At 41.3% G+C, this 22591-nt stretch overlaps 2 protein-coding genes across 5 annotated transcripts in view; both read left to right on the top strand.

Annotated features, from left to right (window-relative positions):
- CDC16 (cell division cycle 16) overlaps window positions 1–6601 on the top strand; it is a 71609-nt gene extending 65008 nt beyond the window's left edge. For all 3 annotated transcript variants that reach the window (XM_029604613.1, XM_029604614.1, XM_029604615.1), the window contains 2 exons: window positions 1066–1156; window positions 5803–6601. In XM_029604613.1, the coding sequence (XP_029460473.1) occupies window positions 1066–1156; window positions 5803–6071 (360 nt within the window). In that variant the 3' untranslated portion in view covers window positions 6072–6601. The remainder of the gene's footprint in view (window positions 1–1065; window positions 1157–5802) is intronic.
- A 4456-nt stretch (window positions 6602–11057) lies between these two features.
- Window positions 11058–22591, top strand: part of UPF3A (UPF3A regulator of nonsense mediated mRNA decay) — a 64046-nt gene continuing 52512 nt past the window's right edge. Inside the window, exons 1-3 of one of the 2 annotated variants that reach the window (XM_029604611.1) lie at window positions 11058–11224; window positions 14229–14335; window positions 21511–21617. In XM_029604611.1, the coding sequence (XP_029460471.1) occupies window positions 11096–11224; window positions 14229–14335; window positions 21511–21617 (343 nt within the window). In that variant the 5' untranslated portion in view covers window positions 11058–11095. The remainder of the gene's footprint in view (window positions 11225–14228; window positions 14336–21510; window positions 21618–22591) is intronic. The other variant, XM_029604612.1, reaches the window with a different exon arrangement.

Raw genomic sequence — 22591 nt, 5'->3', positions numbered from 1 at the left:
TCCTAATAAATACTTCATAGGCCTTGCTTTCACATGTTCCCCCTCTACTTGGCAACCTCTCACTCACCAATTGGGGTTCTGCTTCCTTTCGGACAAGTACCCTGCTACACAGCTATTCCCTGAGGGTTTTTCTGGGGATACTGAGATGCCACAGATCTGGGGGGTCCCCATAGTTCACAGAAGAAGTCCTTACAGATGACACACACAAAACATTGGAATCCCCTAGTTTCTTTTTATTTAGCTGGGGTATAATTAGTTTCAAGCACAATGCTAATACATTAAAGAGTTTATTATTAAACAGGAGGAACAGTGAATGAAAAAGATATTTCTATTAAACTTTACTGCAGAACTAAGCACTGCTTTATCTTAGTTAAGAGTGACACTTCCAGTAGCCGGCAGTCTGACCCCAGCTGTATATCTTTCTCTTTTGTTTCCAGCTGCTGCCAGCCATAATTTTTCCCAGACACTTTTTAACTAGCACTCTATTCGGATAGCAGCAGCGACATCTTCAGCTGGCACTGCTAAGGTTAACTCCTTCAGTGCCAGCTGCTGGTAACTATGGTCCACTGCCACCTGCTGTTCTGTAGAAGGAATTTAAATGGCAAACTACTGTTTTGCCACAAGGTGTAGGAGAAAACTAACAGAATTAATTTTAAAAAGGCCTGTGATAAGCCCAGAGGGTGCAAAATAATGGAAAAGCATAGATCAAGTATGGTCTGTGATATTGTGATAAGCAACGAAAATGGTAGACAAGATAGTCATAAGAACATGTAACATTTTCCATATTTGTGTGGCAAGTTACAATTATGGATTAAATTTGCCTTCTGGTATCAGACTAGGCATTCCAGCACAAGAAAATAAAGCTTATGAGCTGGCATAGTGCTGAAAAACATTTTACCCACTGTTGAATATCGTGGAGTATTGTCCTGCATGCATTAGGCAGTTGTAATTGTTCTGATCTAGCTATTCTTTCTGCTTAAGACAAGGCCTGATTTAGACACTGAAAAGACTTCAGAGAGATGCTTGTTTTCCTGCTGACACCACCTTTTATTCTGTGCGTTGCAGGCTCTTGGTCTTAGGAGAGATGACACATTTTCTGTTACTATGCTTGGACATTGCATAGAAATGTACATTGGTGATTCCGAAGCCTACATTGGTAAGATGATGCATATGTTCTTATTTTATGGGGAAAATGCACTTTTAGTTTTGTAACTACTGAAAATAGGATGTAATATTTTTTGTTTTCTTCTGTAAATAAAAGGAACTATGGTAAAGTCAGGGAAAGAGGTGAGATGGTAATACATGCAGTAGATACCATCCATGTTCTGAACTGTGTATTATCAAATAGCAAAAATAACTGGCTAGTTAATACTTTTTTAATAGAATCCGATCACAATATAAAGATAAGTAATTTTCACGTAAGAGATACTATTACAGAGCTCTACTGAAATCCAGTTCTTACAGATTAATGGTGTGTGCGTGCATATAGAAATTTCCACTGTAGATATCCTTTGTTTTTAAAATGAACACTTTGAATATTATTCAGCTAAATTGGGGCTTAAGGCCACTTAAAGAATTCTGACATAACAGTTCACCCGTAACAATTTGTGTTAGGTTAACCAACAAATTCAGTAGAAAAAAATACTTCCTTGAACAACTGTGCTCAAACACTTGAAATGATAAAGAAACTCTAGAGAACACAAGCATGCTTTGACATAAGCCTTGAATTTAGTAGATAAACATGATTTTTAAAGCTTTGTGGTATAGTTAAAATGTTTCAATATGTGTCTAGAGTCAACAAAAAATATTTCAGTAGGGGTTCCTTTTAGTGAATAGACTGTCATGTAAGCCCATAAGATGTGCATCATGAGACCAACAGAGCAAGTAAACTTGTTAAGAACATAAGAAATTGCCATGCTGGGTCAGACCAAGGGGTCCATCATCCTGTTTTCAACAGAGGCCAAACCAGGCCACTGTTATAGACCTGCTTTCCAGAGGGGAGGAGTTAGCAATCTGTTATAGATCTACTCCCCCAGAGGGGAGGAGTTAACAATCTGTTATAGATCTACTCCCCCAGAGGGGAGGCGTTAGCAATCTTATGAATCTGGCTGCTGGATACTCCCGTTGAAGGAGTTAACAATCCGTTAGCGATCACCCCGCCAGAGGAAGCGGAGTTAGCACTCTGTTACGGATAAGTAGCGTGGACTGCCGAAGCAAGTCCCGTTGGAGTTTCTTGCTAACTCACTTTTAGTTAGCAAAGACCTTTTAAATTGAAAACGGATGACGTCATTACGGGGGGACGCCCCCGAGGTTCGCACCCTTGCTGGTACAAAGTCTGGAACGTGCGCCCTTACGTCATCAGGAACATGGAGGATCCGTAGCGCCAAGCCAGCCCGGGGACACCGGGGCCAAGAGGCGGGGAGAAGTCACGGCTGCATCTGTCCGTCTGAGCCGAAGGGAGTCTCCACAAAGGTAGAGAGGGTGGAGCGAGGGCGGAAATAGGCACGAACGCAACAGCCACAAGATCCTGGCAAGAACCCAAACACTAAGAAGATCCCATGCTGCTGATACCAGCAATAGTAGAGACTATTCCCTAAGTCAACTTGATTAATAACAGTTAATGGACTTCTCCTCCAAGAACTTATCCAAACTTTTTTTTAAACCCAGTTACACTAACTGCACTAACCACATCTTCTGGCAACAAATTCCAGAGCTTAATTGTGTATTGAGTGAAAAAGAATTTTCTCCAATTAGTCTTAAATGTGCTTTTTTGCTAACTTCATGGAGTGCCCCCTAGTCCATCTATTATCCGAAAGTATAAATAACCAATTCACATCTACTCATTCAAGAGCTCTCATGATTTTAAATACCTCTCTCATATCCCCCCTCAACCATCTCTTCTCCAAGCTGAATAGCCCTAACCTCTTCAGCCTTTCTTCATAGGGGAGCTGTTCCATCCCCTTTATCATTTTGGTTGCCCTTCCCTGTACCTTCTCCATCACAACTATATCTTTTCTAGAGATGTGGCAGCCAGAATTGTACACAGTATTCAAGGTGTGGTCTCACCATGGAGTGATAGAGGCATTATGACATTTTCCGTTTTGTTAACCATTCCCTTCCTAATAATTCCTAACATTCTTTTTTGACTGCTGCAGCACACTGAGCTATTTCAAAGTATTATCCACTATGATGCCTAGAACTTTTTTCTGGGTGGTAGCTCCTAATATGGAACCTATCATATACCCTTCCATATAATTGCTCTTAATTGCATTCGAAGTGCTATCTCCCCCCTCTCTCCACCTCTAAATTAGAACTCCTTCTCCTCCTAACTCTTCCCTAACCCCATCCCTTTTACTAGTATCCCTCTACTCTCCAGTTCTTTTTAACCCAGCTCAGCCAAGCTATACCTAAATGATAGATCTGTTTTTAAAAGCTTCTACTTGTTTTTATGTATCAAATATTTTTATACTTACCTTTGTTAAATATATAACGCTTGTATAACCTTGTTAAATGTATAACGCTTGTATAACCCTGTTAAATGTATAACGCTTGTATAACCTTGTTAAATGTATAACGCTCCGGCGTAAGTTCTTGTTCACTGTACACCGACCTGATATCTTTGATGAGCGGCGGTATATAAAATATTATAAATAAATAAATAAATAAAGCGTGTAACTACAGCAAGAGTTATTTTTCCCTGTATGCAACACCTTGCACTTGTCCACATTAAATTTCATCTGCCATTTGGATGCCCAATCTTCCAGTCTTGCAAGGTCCTCCTGCAATGTATCACAATCTGCTTGTGATTTAACTACTATGAATAATTTTGTATCATTGCAAATTTGATAACCTCACTCGTCATATTCCTTTCCATATCATTTATATATATATTGAAAAGCACCGGTCCAAGTACAGATCCCTGAGGCACCTCCACTGTTTTTACCCTTTTCCACTGAGAAAATCGACCATTTAATCCTACTCTCTTTTTCCTGTCTTTTAACCAGTTTGTAATCCATGAAAGGACATCGCCTCCTATCCCATGACTTTTTAGTTTTCTTAGAAGCCTCTCATGAGGGACTTCTGAAAATCCAAATACTCTACATCTACCAGTTCACATGTTTATTAACCCCTTAAAAAAAAAAAAGCAGATTTGTGAGGCAAGACTTCCCTTGGGTAAATCCATGTTGACTGTGTTCCATTAAACCATGTCTTTCTATATACTCTGTGATTTTGATCTTTAGAATAGTTTCCACTATTTTCCCAGCACTGAAGTCAGAATCACTGGTCTATAGTTTCCCGGATCACCCCTGGAGCCCTTTTTAAATATTGGGGTGTATTGGCTACCCTCCAGTCTTCAGGTACAATGGATGCTTTTAATGATTAGGTTACAGATTTTAACTAATAAATCTGAAATTTCATTTTTGAGTTCCTTCAGAACCCTAGGATGCATACCCATCCGGTCCAGGTGATTTGCTACTCTTTGCTACTTAGTTTGTCAATCTGGTCTTCTACATCTTCCAGGTTCACAGTGATTTGGTTCAATTCAACTGACTCATCACACTTGAAAACCAACTGCAGAACTGGTATCTCCCCAACATCCTCATTAGTAAACAGAAGCAAAGAATTCATTGTTGATCTGTAGTGTCTAACTTAATATTGAATGCCACAAATTTCTTTAGAGTTACTTGCTCGTTGTGTTGGAGGTTGTTCTGTGGTTAGAGTATAGAACTGGAATTTAAAACTCCAGGTTTATAATCTGGCTCTTCTAGTGAATATGTGACTTTTAAGAAGTCAATTTACCCCACTACTCTTCAGTTTACCAGATTTTGAGGCCAGTGTATTAAGGTGTGCTGAAATTCACAAAGCTCACTTTCAGATTCACAAAGCTCACTTTCAGATTCTTAAAACCCATTAATGACAGACAAGAAAATTACAAATGGTTGAATACCACAGAGAATTGTCATAGTAAAATTAAAAATCAATAGTAAACCCCTTGAAGTAGTAAAATACAGTTCTGCTATTTTTGTGTGTTGATATAAGGGTCAACTTCCACAAACAAACCTTTTTATAAAAATATGTTGGGAAAAAAAGATTAAATTTTAGCATTGTGGTCTTTCTCCATGATGTGCGCACATAATTGTAATGGGGCATTCAGCTGTTTTCCTTCACAAGACAGTTACAAAGGGCATGGTATAATGTTTAAGATATGTATAGATCTACCTGCGAAGCAGCATTTATGTGCATACAGTCACTCTTTCCGCCCTCCCATGGTGGAAAATGGGAAAAATGGGAAATACACATGATACACAGTGTACATACTTTTCTTGGCAGGCAGAACCACAGGTGCAGTTGCACAGCACACATACCTTTTGCAATGGGTTACACTGTTGCACTCTTTCCTGTACAAAGGCCTGGCAATGTTCAGAAGCCCATTTTGCACAGGTAAACATGTCTTTACCTATGTGAAAGGTGTAGAAAATAACCATCTCATGTGTCCTGTGAGGAATTCATTTTAATTGTACTTTGTATTCATTTAAGGTTGTTAATGGACACCGAGAGTTAGACCCTAATGAAATGAAATCTTTCATCAAATAACCCAAAAAGGCAGTACAAATATATAATTTTTGTAAGTGTCACCTGCAGAGTGACCAGCACACAAGTGTAGCAAATTATTTATAGAGGGAGATTGGTTTTAAATGTAGGTGACTTATATGAATGCTCTGTGGTGGTGCTGACAAAAATGCATGTAGCAGATTTACGTTTGATTGTCTCCTGGCAACTGATACCTTTGTTTATTTTTAGGCACCGAGATTAAGGACAAATTAAGATGTTATGACTTTGATGTGCATACAATGAAGACCCTAACTAATATTATTTCTCCACCATGGGAGGAGAAGGAACTGTACTTAGAAAGACGGACCCTGTTTGAAAGTGGAATTCTAGCCCTGGAAACGTCACATCAGCCCACAAAATCTGCAGATGCTAGATCTCCCCTGGAAGAAACCTTTGAGAATGAAATGAATGAAAGTGATATGATGTTAGAAACATCCATGTCGGACCACAGCACATGACCCTCGTCACAGCTTATCCAAGTCTAAATATTTCAAATCTGCAATTTTCCCGCATCCAGTATGTTTTGGGAAGTTTTGCCATTCTTCTGTACAGCCAACTACACAGCATCCAAGAATGTTCCTCGCCTTTAAAGACAGATTAATCACACGTTTTTTTCCAAACAAGCTGTTTCTGGTTTTTATTGATACATATTAGGATGAAACAGATAAATTCCATTTATTATGCTTTTTAATTTTTAATATGCCATTTGACTGTGATTGTGAGAAAGGTAACGAGACTATTTACTGCATATGAAATTGCTTATAATACTGATTGTGGTTCTCAAACTTTTACTTTAATTATCTAAAGAATTTTGTCTCATAACAGAAAATGCCAAAATAACACTGAAGTTTTGATACGGAATTTGTGTGTTTCTTTAAAACGAGTAATTTCCCCTGATAGATAATGCTTAAATTTGACTATGTGTGTATAGGGCAAAGTATGTTTTATTAGCATCAAGTTTTTACTTATTAAATTGATAAAAGGCCTAGCTGAGTGGATTAGTACATGTATGTTCTAGGTTTATTTATTTATTTAACATTTTTATAGACCGACATTCGTTGGTAACATCATGCCGGTTTACATAGAACATTAATGCAGCATAACATTGCTTTACAGGGAACATGGATTAATACGTATGGTATTTGGAACATAGATTAAAATATATGGTAATTGTAGTGTGGATTAAAAACATATAATATTTGGAAACAATAGGCTAGAATATAATGTTTGTTTAACTGTACAAGGTACATAGATTAACACATGATATTTGGAGCATATATTAAAATATATGGTAGATGGAACAATGTTTGAAGCTTAATATTTGGAAACAGAAGGCTAGGATAGAATGTTTAACTGTACAAGGAACATTGATTAAAATGTTTAATATTTGTAATATGAGGGGAAGATAATGAAAATCTCTGAATGTAGCAGCGTAACATCGGTAATAAGTAATCGAGAGTTAGACTTTAGTTTGTTGGGGAACAGTGAGTTGACTTGGGGGGAGGGGATGGGTGAGGGTGGGTATAAATAGGGGGAGGTTGGGAGAGGGAAGGGGGCTTAAGGGGCGGAAGAGGTACATTTATTTATAGGTTTTAGTTATAGGCTTGCTTGTTATAGCCATGTCTTGAGTTTTTGTTTAAATTTTTTGGGGGCAGAGTTCTTGTCTTAAGTCAGTTGGCATGGTGTTCCAAAGTGCTGGGCCAGCAATGGAAAGTGCACATTGTTTCGTGGTTTTTAGGGGATGGCATGCATAGTGTTGCTAGGTATTGTGTTCTGCTGGGTCTTGTGAAAGTGAGAAAAATTAGTGAATCTTTGAACCATTGCATGTTTTGATTATGTAGGGCTTTGTGTATTATAGTCAGGGCTTTATATTGTATTCGATATTCTACTGGAAGCCAGTGTAAATCCTCAAGAATAGGGGAGATGTGTTCCCTTTTGCGTGTGCCAGTGAGGATCCGTCCTGCCACATTTTGTAGCATCTGTAGGGGGTATATCATGTTTTTAGGAAGGCCAAGGAGGATGGCGTTGCAGTAGTCAACTTTTAATAAAATATGGTGGGCTGGAGCACTGTCCAGAAATCATTGAGGTGAAGAAGGGGTTTTTAACTTTTTTAGTGTGTGAAGTTTAAAGAAGCATTCTCTGATGGTGGTATTGATAAATGTTTTAAGGTTAATTTGGTCGTCTAATGTAATGCCTAGCTCTCTTACATGTTGTGCAAATGATAGAGAAGGGTGGAGTGTGTGTGGGGATTGTTGGTGATGTGTTGTAGGGATATTAACATGAGTTCTGTTTTGGTTGCATTGAGGTCAAGGTTAAGGTTGGTGAGGAGGTCATTGATTGTAGAGAGGGCAATTTCCCAGGTACTGGTGGCTTTGGGTACAGTGTCTGTAACGGGAATGAGTATTTGAACGTCGTCCGCTTATATGAAATGCGGAAGACTAAGCTTGGACAGTAGGTGGTAAGGGGGAGTAGGTATATATTAAAAAGTGTTGAGGATAAGGCAGATCCTTGAGGAACACCTCGTGAAAGATCAATTGCCTTGGATTCATTATTGCCTATTTTAACTTTGTATTGTCTTTTGTTTATGATTTGAACCACAGAAGTGGGACTCCGGTGATGCCAATTTCTTTGAGTCTTTTGATTAGTATGTTGTGGTTGACGTATCAAAGGCTGAGGATATATCTAGGAGAGCTAAGATGTATGATTGACCTTTGTCTGGACCTTGAGGAGAGTTTCAGTACTGTGGTGTTTTTCGAAATCCGTGTTGAGAAGGGAATAGTATGTGATTGTTTTCAAGGTGGTCTGTTAATTGCAGGTTGACTATTTTTTCCAGGATTTTTTGTTAGAAATGGAAGGTTGGATATAGGGCGATAGAGAGATTGGTTTGTTTTAGGAATTTCAGTATGGTGCAGGATATTTATCCATAAAAGCTGGTTTCTTAAAATTTTATTTAAACAGTAGTGTAGTGTAATTAAATACAGTTGTTAGGCAATAGACTAAGACACAAGGGCTGTGCACAAATGATGGTGATTGAGCTAGATCACCATCTAGATCACCATCTAGCTCAATCTAAAAAACAGAGACAGATTGAATCAATCCTCATCTTATTCCTGTTGGAGCTATTTTTTTTTTTTTTTTTTTTTATTATACCGAGTTTCATGATATGAATCACATCAACCCGGTTTACAATTAACAATGTGAATAACTGCAGAGAGTAACATGGTAGAAACATTTCCCAATTCGACATCAAATATAATAAGAAACTTAACAAATAAAAACATTATAACAATATTTAGGATGTGAGAAAGTTACAAAAAACAAGGAAAAATAACTAGGAACTGAAAGGGGAGGAAATTAAAGAAAGAATATTAACATTTTAGCCAACTGTATCAATTAATAAATATGTATAAAATTATAAAATATAGATGGGAAGGAAAGATTGACCAAATATGAATTGTTGTGAAGTATAATAATATGTTGTTGTTACTGCGTGTGAAGTTAGTGGGTTTTTGTTACAGTTCACTAACTTTTGTGTTTATGCTGATGGGTGGAGAATTTAATCCAGTTCTGGGAATGCTTTTTTAAAAAGCCAAGTTTTTAGTCTTTTCCTAAAAGTTAGAGCGCATGATTCTTGTCTTAAGTCCGGGGGGATGGAGTTCCAAAGGATTGGACCTGCAGATGAGAGAACTCTTGAACTGTAGGATTTGTGTTGGTAGGTTTTGGCATGTGGAACCTGTAGTGATTCTTTGTAGTGTTCCCTGATGGGTCTGGCAGATGTGTGTTTTTTAAAAGGGATTTGTAGGTCGAGTTGAGTGTGTTGATGGATGTTTTTGTAGATAATCATGATGGTTTTGTACATAATTCTGAAGTGGATCGGTAACCAATGAAGGTCTTTGAGGATGGGGGAGATGTGGTCAATTTTCCTGGAGTTTGTGAGGATTCTGGCTGCAGTGTTCTGTACCATTTGTAGAGGTTTGGTGTAGGAAGCTGGGAGGCCTAGTAGTAAAGAATTGCAATAATCTAGTTTGGAGAAGATTATTGCTTGTAGGATTGATCTAAAGTCATGCGCGTGGAAAAGTGGCTTTATTCTTTTCAGAATATGTAATTTGTGTAAGCAGTCTTTGGTAGTTTTGTTAATGAATGGTTTGAGGCTAAGACGGTTGTCTAAGATGGCTCCTAGATCTCTTACATGTGTGGTTTGTAGTTCCAGGACTACAAGAAACTGGAACTACAAAGCTATGGCTTTGTAGTTCCAGTTTCTTATGACACTTCAAAACCATAGATGGAATGGGAATAGAATTAGGAGTGAGTTAACCCATTGGTTTGGACATGAGCTATATCATTAACCTAACTTAAATAGGAGGATGGGGCTTACACTGGAGTACTGAGTATGTTGCCTTTAACACTTTGCTATAATACATCATCTTAGATTAACAACCATGAATCCTCGAAGTTGGGAAACCCACAATGAATTACATGCATTGTTCTTGACGAGCCTAAAGTGCTTTATGTTTCTCAAAAGGGGTGTCACATTTTAGGAACCAGAAAGTATAATGAGAATATATATTCTCTGCCTCATATGGGTGCTTCTCTGCTGGGAGAGAGTGGGAGCAAAAGATATAGGAAAGAAAAAAAGAGAGGAGTCTGTGAAAGGTAAGAAGGTAGAAAGAGAAAGGGGAGAGTAGGGAAGGTAGGAAGAGGGGTAAAAATGGAAAAGAAAAGTTGGAAGAGGCAGAGGAGAGAGAAAGAAGAAGAGGAAAGGGAGAAGGGTAGCAAGAAAGAAACCAGAGCAACAGAGGAGAAGAAAGGTGAGATGAGGGAGATTGGGAAGAGAGGAGAAAAAGAAGGTAAAGGAGGAAGATAGAAAGGATTGAAAGACGAGAAGGAGAGGAACAGAAAAAGACAGGCTAGGAAAAGAAAGGCAGAAGGTGCTGGAGGATGGAAAGAAAAACGGGGGGAGAAGGGTAGGATGGAGTAGAAGACAGGGCAGGAAGAGAAGGAGAAAGGCAAAAAACAGGAATTGAGAGAGGAGGAGAATAAGGATTAGATGCAGGAGAACAAGAGCAACAAGGATGACCAAAAGAGGAAAGGGGGAAGTTAGGTTGCGAAAGAAGGAAAATTAGGGAAGAAGAAAAAGGGTGATAGAGGGAAGGGTGGGAGACAGAAGGAAAATAAGGGAGAAAGAAGGTGGTAGAAAACTAGAGACAAGTGGTAGTGAAAGATGAAAATGAGAAGGGAGGGAGAAAAACAGAGGAGGCAGGGGATAGGACAGGAGAACACAACAAAGCAGAAGCGAGAAGGAAATGTGGGAAGAGAGAGAGAGAGGAGGGGGGCTGGATAGAGAGAGAGGAGAGGAGATGGAGTAGGGCGGGGAGGGGGAGGGGGGGAGACGGGGGCCGTGGCTGGCGCGAGCGCGGGCCGCGGCCGTTTCGTCTCGCGCGCTTTCCGTTTTCCCGGCGCGTGCCCGCCGGCGGCTGCCGCCATGAAGTCCGAGAAGGAAGCGCTGGCGCGGGGGAAGGAGAAGCGGCTCGTGGAGATCCAGTTCCGAGCCCCGGAGCCGCCGCCGCTGCCCTGCAAAGCCAAGGAAGAGAAGAAAGCGGCGCTCACCAAGGTGAGAGGCCGCCCTCCCCCCCCCCCCCCCCCCCGCCTTGCTCGGGGGCCGCAGGCCTCTCCCCAGCTTCCCTCCCCCTCCCCCTTCCTGCCTTCGCCGCGCTTCAGCACCACGGACAGCGGCCTCCGAGGCCAGCGACCTCTCTCCCTCCCTCTCTCCCTCCCTTTCCACCCCACCCCTACATTATTTACCTTCCTCCCCTCCCCTCCTGTTAGAACCGTCCAGTAATAGTGATGCAGATGCACTGCCGCCCTGCTCGCTTTTCGGCCCTGGCTGCAGGAGGTTGCATGGCCCCTGACAGCGCCCTTCTCTGCCTGGGCTGCATGAAAGCACTGACGCTATGATCTGCAGTCAGTCTCATTTTAACAGCTGTTCTTATGCAGATGCAAGGATTTACTGAAGCTTGCTGTGTCTCCATTCAAACTGAAGGTTTGCACCTCCTAACACAGGATGCACCTCTTCTGTCTATGTGCTGCCTGGCCAGTTACAATTAAACCAAAAAAAAAAACCAACCCATATTGGTGAATCAGTTAGTTAAAGGCATTGATATTAATATTCAGTGAATTGAGAAGGTGTTACGGGATTTTTGTCCAAGATACAGAAGACAAAGAGGAATCTGCTCTTTGTACAGTCAGCCAGGAGCAGTGAGTGTAGACATCCCCCAAACCTCATCAACTATTTTACCACAGCTGCAAAATTCGAGAAAGCCTTGAATTAATCGAACACGGTGTTTGGGATCTTCTTTTAAAATGTCTATTTATGTGCTAGGTATGATTTGTATTGATTTTCGTGATCACAGTTGCTTTTGAAGATATATTGTATGCTACTATTTCCGGTGCTATTACCGGGGTATTATGAGCTGTTATGCTTTTGACATCATAAAATAGCACAGAGAACCATTTTAAACAAACAGTAACCAGAACACTGGTGTCATGAAGACCTTCGTTTGTTCATCAAAATACTTTTATACGTAGGATAGGCCATGTGGAGTATATATGTGTGTATATATTTATCATACCCTACATATATAAGTGGTAACTTTCAAAGCGACGCGTGTTTGTGTGTGTGTTTGCTGGCGTGCGCATATGGATGCACCAATTTCATAACACCTGTCACATGGAAAGGGCAGTTAATATGTTAGATGAGGTCTATATAGGAAGAGATTCATTCAAAGATTTCCATTCGCCTCCTGCTTCTCCTCTGCTCCACCACTCTATCTGCAGGAAGTTACATCTCAAATTCACTGAGGGAGATGATAGCCTCCTCTAAACAGTGCATATCTCTTAATGCCATAACAAATCAAACAGTATAGTAAGTACTGTATACCAATTACCATGAAATTGGCAAAGATGCATGGGTTTTGCTCTAAGGAAGTACTATTTGTACTGAATTTGTTGAATTGAAATATTTAATCATTTCTGGGTCAGGCAAAAATTATTGTGAGCAGCCTAGGTTTGACTATTAAGTTTTTTATATGACATCTTAATATTTGTCATTAATTTTCATTCTTTTAGTGTCATTGTGAGAAAATCAATTTGAGATTACTGTAGGACTGAAAACACTGCAAAGCCTTTCAGGAACAAAAGACTCAAGAATTATTTATATATATTTTTAATGTAAAATAATCAAAATAGAGGTTTCTAAAATTCTTCAAATCTGTTTTTAAGGACACTTTGGCCAATTGGGGGATGTAGCATGAATGGGAAAAAAAAACACATTTGGAAAAATCTATTCCGGTTTCAGTTACATTTATTTATTTTTATTTATTTATTTAAAATTTTTATATACCGGCATTCATGTTGCAAACACATCATGCTGGTTTACATATAACAGGGGTGTACAGTGAACAATTCAATAACCTATTTGTGTAGAAGGAAGCAGTTACAAATAACAAGGTAAAAGAACTGGGAGGAGAGAAGAAAAGGGAGAGAATAACATTAGGTATAGGTATTTACATTAGTAATAACTAATAACTATAGTAACTTCAGACAACATTAGAAAAACATCATTGGTATTACTGGTACTATGGGGCAGATTTTAAAACCTCTACACGCGTAAATCCAGCTGGGAAAGCCATCGGGGCTCCCCTAGGGCTCGGCACGCTCAAGGTGCACAAGTGTGCACCCCCTTGCACGCGCCACTCCCAGAATTTATAACATGTACGCGGCTGTGCGTGCATGTTATAAAATCGGGCGTAGATTTGTGCTCGCCGGGTTGCACGCACAAATCTACGCCCGCGCGTAGGTATTAAAATCTGCCCCATAGAGCGCCCAATTACATAACAGCTGAATGGCCAAGGAGAGAGACAGGCTTTTACCTCCTTCTGTTTTACTGATTTTACTGGATCTCCATCCTCTTCTGCACACTTAAGGGGTCATTTTTTAACTGCCTGCATTGCTGCAAAGTCAATTGCCCATGGATTTTAAACCAGTTTTCAAATTGACAATATGTGCATTCTTTCATATTGAAGGTTATCCCAGAAAACTATCTGTACATATGTCCACCTGCTATGTTGTGCAAGTAATTTTTCTACGAAAACGTACATGGCTACTTTATAAAATTCAAACATATGCATTAAGTGCAAACCCCTCCCCTATCTTGCCCCCAAGAATGTCTCTGCTCACTTCAGGTAAATTTACTTGTGCAGTGGTGCTAGTTTACTCACATACAGGGAGGATAATTTTCTGAAACCCCTTGTCCATGTGTATAGAACTGCTTTATCTGCAGAAATGTCTTTTAAAATTATCCTCCTTATACAGAATTGTGGAAGAAAGAAGGGAAAGGAATGATATAGTAGAAATAGTCAAATATGTAACAAGTTTCAATATGATATATTAAAATATTGTAGAATGATATTATATGTCTGAATAATTAAATCTAACATGCAATATTGCTATAATATTTTGTTCCTTTTGTTTCCTAAAAAAGGCAAACTATAGTTTGGATAATTCTTTTTTGAAATTTGATTTAAATATATACGTGTCTGTTCTGTTTTGTATTGTAGGTGGTTATTCGCCGATTACCTCCAAGCATAACCAAGAAGCAACTGGAAGAACAATTACAACCTCTGCCTTCTCATGACTATTTTGAATTTTGTACTGCTGATCCCAGGTGAGAGAAGCAATTTACCAAAACTTGAAAGAAAAGTATTTAATAAGGGTTTACATTTTGTACTGACACAAATTTTTCAGCACATATTTAACCATGTAGTAATAATGTATTATGTTTCTAATAGCATACTGTACATCTTTAATTGCTGTTTGTGCATTAACCCAATCTGTTGGTTCACCCATAAAAAATGAAAACTGTAGATATTATTTAGCCAGCTTAAATAGTCCTAAGAAATAATATTCTCCTGAATCTAGTGAGATCCCACCTTGAATACTGTGTTTAGTTCTAGAGGCCTTTCCTTTGAAAGAACATAGAGGGGGTAATATTGTTACATTGTGCATACATTCGCAGGCAAATATATGCATAAGTTACACTGATTTTCAAAGTGAACTTAGACACATAAATCCACTTTGAAAATAGTACAGCAGGATTGCCCTCCGACCCCACATACCTTCCACTTTTGCAACAGGAAGTACAGCAGCCTTCCTCCCTTCACAATCAGGGGTTTTAGTCCCAATACTTATTAATTTCCAAGAAGTCTGGAGATCTCCAGCCCATCCTGGAATCTCAATCAATATCTCCACTGGGAGAAATTCAAAATGACTTCTCTGATCATGATCCTTCCATTCATTCATGTGTTCTCTGGATCTCAAAGATGCTTATGCCCATATGCCAACACACCCTTTCTTTTGGTTTTTCCTTTGTTTCAAAGTGGATGCACATCACTACCAATACAAAGTTCTTCTTTTGAAATTTCCACTGCCTCCCAAGTCTTCACAAAATGCCTTCAAGAGGCTCATTTATGTTATATATCTGCTAAAGAGTTAGCAATCTGCTAGCGCTCACCCTTGCAAGGGGGGCGGAGCTAGCAATCTGCTATTGATCAGCTCCCCCAGAGAGGAGGAGCTGGCAATCTAATGTAGATCACCCCACCAGGGAGGCGGAGTTAGCAGTCTGATATGGATCTGCTTCTCCAGAGGGGAGTAGTCAGCAGAGTGATGTACTCCGTAGATGTAGTTAATGATCTGTTGTGGGTTGGCTCCCACAGAGTGGCAGTCTGTATGATACCGCTCTAGTAGTGTAAGGAATAAACACTGAATGGAAATTGGTAAATCCTTGGGCCGATGGGAGATGGCAGCGCCCCCAGGAGGATATCCTGAGAGGGACCACCGGCTAGGCTGGAGTATGGAGACAAACACAGATAGTTCTTTATTAGACAGGAAGTAGAACCACCAGAGGTGGCTGTAGTGAGTTGATGTGCCAGGCAGGGCTGAAGTCCCTCAGATACTGGAACTGTGATCTCTGGTTGCTGAGCTGTAGAGAGAGACTATAGATAGTGAGTAGACAGGGTATGCTGGATACATAACCAGTAGTAGATGATACACTCACAATTATAGATATCTTGTAATGGCTTCAGTACAACAGAGTCTTCAGTATATTCAGGAACAGGAGCCATAGGCGAGTACTGGTTCCTATTTGCAGTCTGGAATAAGAACTCACAATATCTGTGTATGAGATGACTTCTGTAATAGAAGAGAGTCTTTGGAGGGCTCTAGGAACATAGGCCCTCGTGGAGCGAGTGCCGGTTCCTATCTGCAATGTGTAATAGTAATTCACAAGATATAGATATGCAATAGCTTCTGAGATAGAAGAGAGTCTGTGAAGGGTTCTAGGAACATGGGCCCTTGTGGAGCGAGTACCGGTTCCTATCTGCAATCTGCAATGACAACTCACGATCTCGGTACCTGCGATAACGTCTTAGACAGAAGGGAGTCTTCAGAGATTAGGAACATAGGACCTCGTGGAGCGATTACAGATTCCTATCTGTAATAGAACTCACAGTGTTCACGTCTGCGATCGCTTCTAGGCATTAAGGAGTCTTCTGAGCATTCACCGTCTTCCCGGGGGGCACTGGCAGGGCAGTGGCTAAGAGGATTCTAACCAGATCTATGATGTATGCTGGTGGATACGGAGTTTCATTGGCTTCAAAAGAGCGGGAGAGGGCATCTGCCCGAGCATTCTTTTCGGCTGGGCGATAGTGAAGCTCAAAATCAAAGCGGGTGAAAAAGAGTGACCATCGGGGATTGAGGTGTTGCGCCTAGTGGAGATACTCAAGGTTCTTGTGATCCATGAAGATAGTGATTCGATGACGTGCTCCCTCCAGCCACTGTCGCCATTTTTCCAAAGCCAATTTAATGGCGAGAAGCTCCTTGTCCCCTATGCTATAGTTGCACTCAGCAAGTGTGAATTTGCGTAAGAAGGAACAAGGCCGTAGGGTCCCAGAATCTGCCACCTGGCTCAAAACCACTCTCACTCCTAGGGAGGAGGTGTCCACCTCTAAGTTGAAGGGGTGTTCTGGGTCAGGGTGCTGAAGGCAAGGTTCTTATGAAAAGGCCTGCTTGAGTTTGGTGAAGTCTGTGACTGCTTCAGGCGGCCAAGTCCTGGCGTCGGACCCCTTCCAGGTGAGCGCAGTCAGCAGGGCTACTAGCTGGGAGAAGTGAGGAATGAAGTGGTGGTAAAAATTTGCAAACCCCAAGGACCTCTGGAGCCCCCGGAGAGTAGAGGGTTGGGCCCATTCCTGGATACAGCGGACCTTTTCGGGGTCCATGTGGAAGCCTTGGCTGGATACGATGTAGCCCAGGAAGAGTAAGCTTTCTTGCTCGAATGAGCATTTTTCAAGCTTAGCATAGAGCTGATGGGCTCGGAGGCATTGCAGCACTGCCCGCACGTGCTGCCAGTGGCTCTGGATATCCTAGAAGAACACGAGGATGTCGTCAAGATAGACGACCACTGAGACGTGTTATGCATGCTGCCATGGCAGACCCGCAGTCTGGCCCCCTCACCTCTCTCAGTTAAATCCAGTGCCTGGTTCCTATTCCCTGGCGGCAGTGGGCCGCCGGCTCCATCCTCGGGCTGCCCCTGGTGCTCCGGCTCAGCTACGGATCCCTGCGCTCCTGCTCCCCGTTGGTCCTCTCCGCATGGTCTGCGGATTCCTTCTACCTTTGGACTGCTTCCTCGGACTCTACCTCTGCTTTGCCTGACCACACCATTGCTTCTCTCCAAGCCCAGACCTATGCATTGCCTGACTACGCTGTTGCCACTCTCCAAGCCCAGACATCTGCAAGCCCGGACCTCTGCATTGCCTGACTACGCCGTTGCCTCTCTCCAAGCCCGGACCTCTGCATTGCCTGACTTCACTGTTGCCTCTCTCCAAGCCCGGACCTCTGTATTGTCTGACTGTCATTGCCTCTCTCCAAGCCCGGACCTCTGCATTGCCTGACTACGCCGTTGCCTCTCTCCAAGCCCGGACCTCTGCATTGCCTGACTACGCCATTGCCTCTCTTCAAGCCCAGACTTCTGTATTGTCCGACTACGTCTTGACTATCTCCTTGTCCAGACCTCAGCCTGTCTTGCCACTGCCTTCTGATTGCCGCCAGCCCTGACATTAGCTTGCCTACGACGCTCCCTCAGTCTACGTCCTGGACTTGGCTTACTCAGGCTTCTTGCTCAGGCGCCTCCTGTCTGACTCTGTTCCTATTGGCGTCCGGGTCTCTGGGACTCCGCCTCATCCAGTACAGACTTCTTCTCATCACTGTTGCTGCCTCTGGGCTGACCCTTTGATCCATCCATCGACGATGACATACGGAGGCCCACCTAAGCCCAGCCGGCCCTAGTACCCAAAGGCTCAACCCACGGGGAACGAGGGCTGGTATTGGTGAAGCGCCAGCCGGCCTCCATCCTTCAGCCCACTCCACCTGCCGACGGTGGGGACCCGTAGGATCCCTCCTACGGGTAGCGTCAATCCCACCTCAGCCCAGAGGTCCACCTCCAGCGCAACAAGACGTATAGGATGTCTCAAAAGATCTCGTTAATCATGTGCTGGAACACTGCGGGAGCATTATATAGGCCAAACAGCATCACAGGGTGATGCTGTTTGGCCTATGTAATGCTGTGAGTGTTGTGAGTGTTGAAGGCCATCTTCCATTCATCTCCTGGCTGGATATGGATGAGGTTGTATGCTCCGCGCAGGTCCAGCTTGGCAAAAATCTTGGCAGCCTTGAGGCGATCTAAAAGTTCCACGATGAGCGGCAAGGGGTATCTATCCTTCTTTGTCATAGCGTTGAGACTGCGGTAGTCAATGCAAGGTCTCAAGGTGCCGACCTTTTTGGTGATGAAGAAGAACACCACTCCTGTCGGGGAGGTGGAAGGTCGAATGAAGCCCTTATCAAGGTTTTTCTGGATGTAGTGGGACATGGCTGTGGACTCCAAAGGGAAGAGAGGGTACACTCTACTCTGGGGGGGAAGGGTGCCAGGCAACAGGTTGATGGCACAGTCAAAGCATTGATGTTTGGATAAAATCTCTGCTTTGCTTTTCAAGAAGACATCCGTGAAATCTTGATACTGTGGAGGAAGGTGACGGGGATTCCCCGTAGCGAGGATGGAGCTGGCGGAGGGCCCTGTCATGCCAGCAAGCGGCGTTGGCTGTGCATATAGTCCTGGGTGAATGACATCATCCCACCATGGGCCCTTTAAATTTAGAAAAGAGGCATGCATGCCTAGGAGGATGCTGGGTGCAGGAGGAAGTTGGCGGTGTTCCAACCACGAAGATCTGGAGGCAATGGCGGCAGCCTGGCTGCGAAGAGGGCCTTGGCGGTGGCTTCCAGCCACACAGATGGCTAGAGGCATCGATGACACGAAGATGCAGGTGTCAGTGGCATCAGGCTGGCAGCTCAGAGCCGCAAAGAAGAGTGGTGGTGAAGCGGTGGCTCCCTGTTCTTACCATTGCTGGCCCAGCCGCAATGGTAAGAACATAAGAAATTGCCATGCTGGGTCAGACCAAGGGTCCATCAAGCCCAGCATCCTGTTGCTAACAGAGGCCAAACCAGTCCACAAGAACCTGGCAATTACCCAAACACTAAGAAGATAAGAACATCTTATGGTGTGGCATCAGGTGAGTCAAGCCGGCTGTGGAGCTCTGCGGTTAGCAAGCATAATATTTGAGTATTTCCTTACGTGGAAGACTGGCTGTTGATAACCTCCAATCACTTCTCCAGTCATCAGTAAGTTTTCTTCAATCACTTGGATTCATGATCAATTTCGGAAAATCAGTTTTGGAGCCAATTCCACAAATTCAGTTCATTGGAGCCATTATAGATGCCATAAAAGTGAGAGTATTCCTTACTACAAACAGAATAACAGTACTCTGCAAAATTGCCAATGTACTGCTGAAATCAACATCTACAATAGCCTGCTGGAGTCTCATATTCTTAGGATACCTAGCAGTAGCAAGTCCAGCTCCTTCAGCCACTTTATACAAAGATCACTCTCATTCAGGAGATGAAAGAAGAAATACGTTGATGGTTAAAACCAGACTGCAGGAAGGATTTCCCCGTCAACAAGAACCACATCAGGTGAAGCAAGACACAGATACCTCCACTATGGGCTACTACAAAACACAAGGAGTGTAGTCACTTAAAAAATGATGGTTACAAATCAACTTACTGCAGCTCAGAGTGATGTACAATGTACCTCTTGCATTCATTCACATCCTCAGAGGAAAAACCATAATGATCCAAATGGACAATCAAGTAGCAATGTTCTACATCAACAAAAAGGGAGGAACTGGATCTTGGATCCTGTGCCAAGAAGTCCACATGTATGCAAGTCGGAAAGCCACACCGAGTCTTTTATTTACCAGGCATGCCAAATACCATGGCAGAATTTTCCACTCACACGAATGGTCCTTGAATTAATCCATAGCCAATCATCTGTTCAGACTGTGGAGTCTCCCATGGATCCACCTTTCTGCAATAGAACAGATCCGAAAATTAAATCAATTATGATCCATTCGACCCTGAACAGTGCAAAAAGCTCCAGATGCCGACCTAATCCATTGGAACACAGGCCTCGTGTACGCTTTTCCTCCAATATCACTCGCAGGATGAACCAGCTAGAAACTCATGAGAGAAGAGGCCACAATGATTCTCATCCTATCAGGGTGGCCAAGACAACTGTGGTATGCTTATCTAGTTCAACGCTCCCAGACAGCATGGCTAATTCATCCTGCTATCTACGGAAACACCGTTTACGGTAAGCAAACTTGCTTATTCTGATTTGTTAAGAAATTGACTAGAAAAATGTTGTCTTATCTTAGAGGCTTGTTTCAAATATTGATGTTCTCCTATGTGAAGAACTGTTTCCTTAAACTTCACTTGAGCATGCCTCCTGTTAATTTCAATTTGTGGTCTGCTTGTTTAAATTTTCTTTCATTTTACACGAACTCACATCTTAAAGGAGAATTGTAACCAATGATGGATATTTATATTTTCTTTCTTGTTGTAGATTGTAATTGCAGATATTTTAAATTTGTACTATCAGTAATCTTCAGAAACAGAAAGCAACCTAAATAAGTCTTCATTTTTTTGTTCTTTCTTCACAGTAGCTAACATTCAACCCATGTTTCTCAGTGCTATTTTGAATTTAACTTATACAATAACATGTATAATACTTAAAGGGAATGAGTATCAGGGTTAGAAATAGGCAATAATTATTATTTAGCACGTTGGTAACCTGTTACTGCAAATAAGTTCAAGAAAAGAACATGTCACAAAATTTGATATCTTAAAAATATTGATTAATGTAGCAAAGATATAGCAAAATCTTTCATATAAATAGTTGTGCAGAATCTGTTTGCTGTGCTAAACTAGTGATTTACTACAAAATTACATTTTGAAAAAAACTGCTTAAAAAGTCCCTAAATTATGTAAAACATTTAGAAATGTACCCATACTTTTATTGGCAGCACCAGTTCCATCACTCTTTGCTATGTATAATAATTTAATAATGATTAAATTACCAATCTTGTGTAATATTCAGCTGAGTTGTGTTTGGCTCTGTAGTAGTCTTAACAATCAGTGCAATAAAGATGCAAAGGAACAGATGACGTTTCAACTGGTTATAAGTGAGGTAATACTTTAAGAGTCTGCCAGGAAACTAGGGAAAAAGGTCAATAGGGGCACCTTGGATACTTAATTATCCCAATCAGTCCTGATATTACTGATTTAGAGCCATTGCATTGGTTTCTATTTGTTGAATAACTGATTTACAACATTTTGATGTTTTCCTATCCTGAATGTGGTGCAATAACATGGAATATAATCTTCTTCTTGTTACAGCCTTTATCCTCATCTCTTCTCAAGAGCATATATTAATTTTAGGAATCCTGACGACATCATTCTTTTTAGAGATCGCTTTGATGGATATGTATTCATTGACAACAAAGGTTGGAATATATATATTTTATACAATTTTGTATAATGTAGGATGGAGGCAATGCTACTGGATTCTTGACCCTGACTGGCTGCTTGAGCTATTCTGGAAGGAGCAACACTGTGAAGCCCATGCCTTATAGGGTAATTTTCAAAGGAAAATGTAAATGTAACATACTATTGTAGCAATTTTCAAAAGCTCATTTAACCATGTTAAGTGTACTTAAGTGGAAAAAGCCTATTGGCAATTCAATATCATATATTGTAGCAATTTGCATACAATTTATGTTATTGAATTGCCAATAGATTTTACCCTCGTTAAGTTCACTTAATGTGGGTAAATGGGCTTTTGAAAATTGTTATGATAGTATGTTACATTTACATTTTCCTTTGAAAATTACTCTTTAAGGAAAGGGCAGTAAAGTTATCCCTCAATGGGAACATTTATAAGTCAACCCAGGGGCACAGTTATACAAGGTTCTGGAACGAGCCCTCAGTTGGAGAAGGGCTTCTGTGAAATTGCTTAGTGGGAGCAAAGGTAAAAATAAGGGAATTCCCAGTGAGCTATGATAGAAGGCCTACGACACATTACCTATAAGCAAATCTTTCCCAAAAACATGACAGCAAATAAGTTTGGATCACAAGTTGATTGGGGTTTAATAAGCCCAGGAAAGAGAGTTGTTTGGCAAAATATTAGCAAAACTAATGTGGCATATTTTACATACAATGGATAGGAAAAACCAATAAATTTAACCAAAATTCTAAGAAGAATTTCAGCATCAGACCCCAAGTGTTGGAATTCAATAACCCGTCTCTTGCCTCGCAATGGGCTACAGATGGTGTCAGAAGTAAACACAAACTCATCAATCATTTGCTGATAGGCAAAGAAAAATTCTTATGTGCTCACAAACGTTTTTTTACTTAACTAAATAAGACTTGCTGTCAAACAGGATTGTAGAGATGGTATCAAATACTGTTTACTTATTCA

Source organism: Rhinatrema bivittatum, chromosome 5 (genome assembly GCF_901001135.1).
Source record: "Rhinatrema bivittatum chromosome 5, aRhiBiv1.1, whole genome shotgun sequence".
NCBI lineage: Eukaryota > Metazoa > Chordata > Amphibia > Gymnophiona > Rhinatrematidae > Rhinatrema > Rhinatrema bivittatum.
This window is presented reverse-complemented; position numbering and strand designations above follow the sequence as displayed.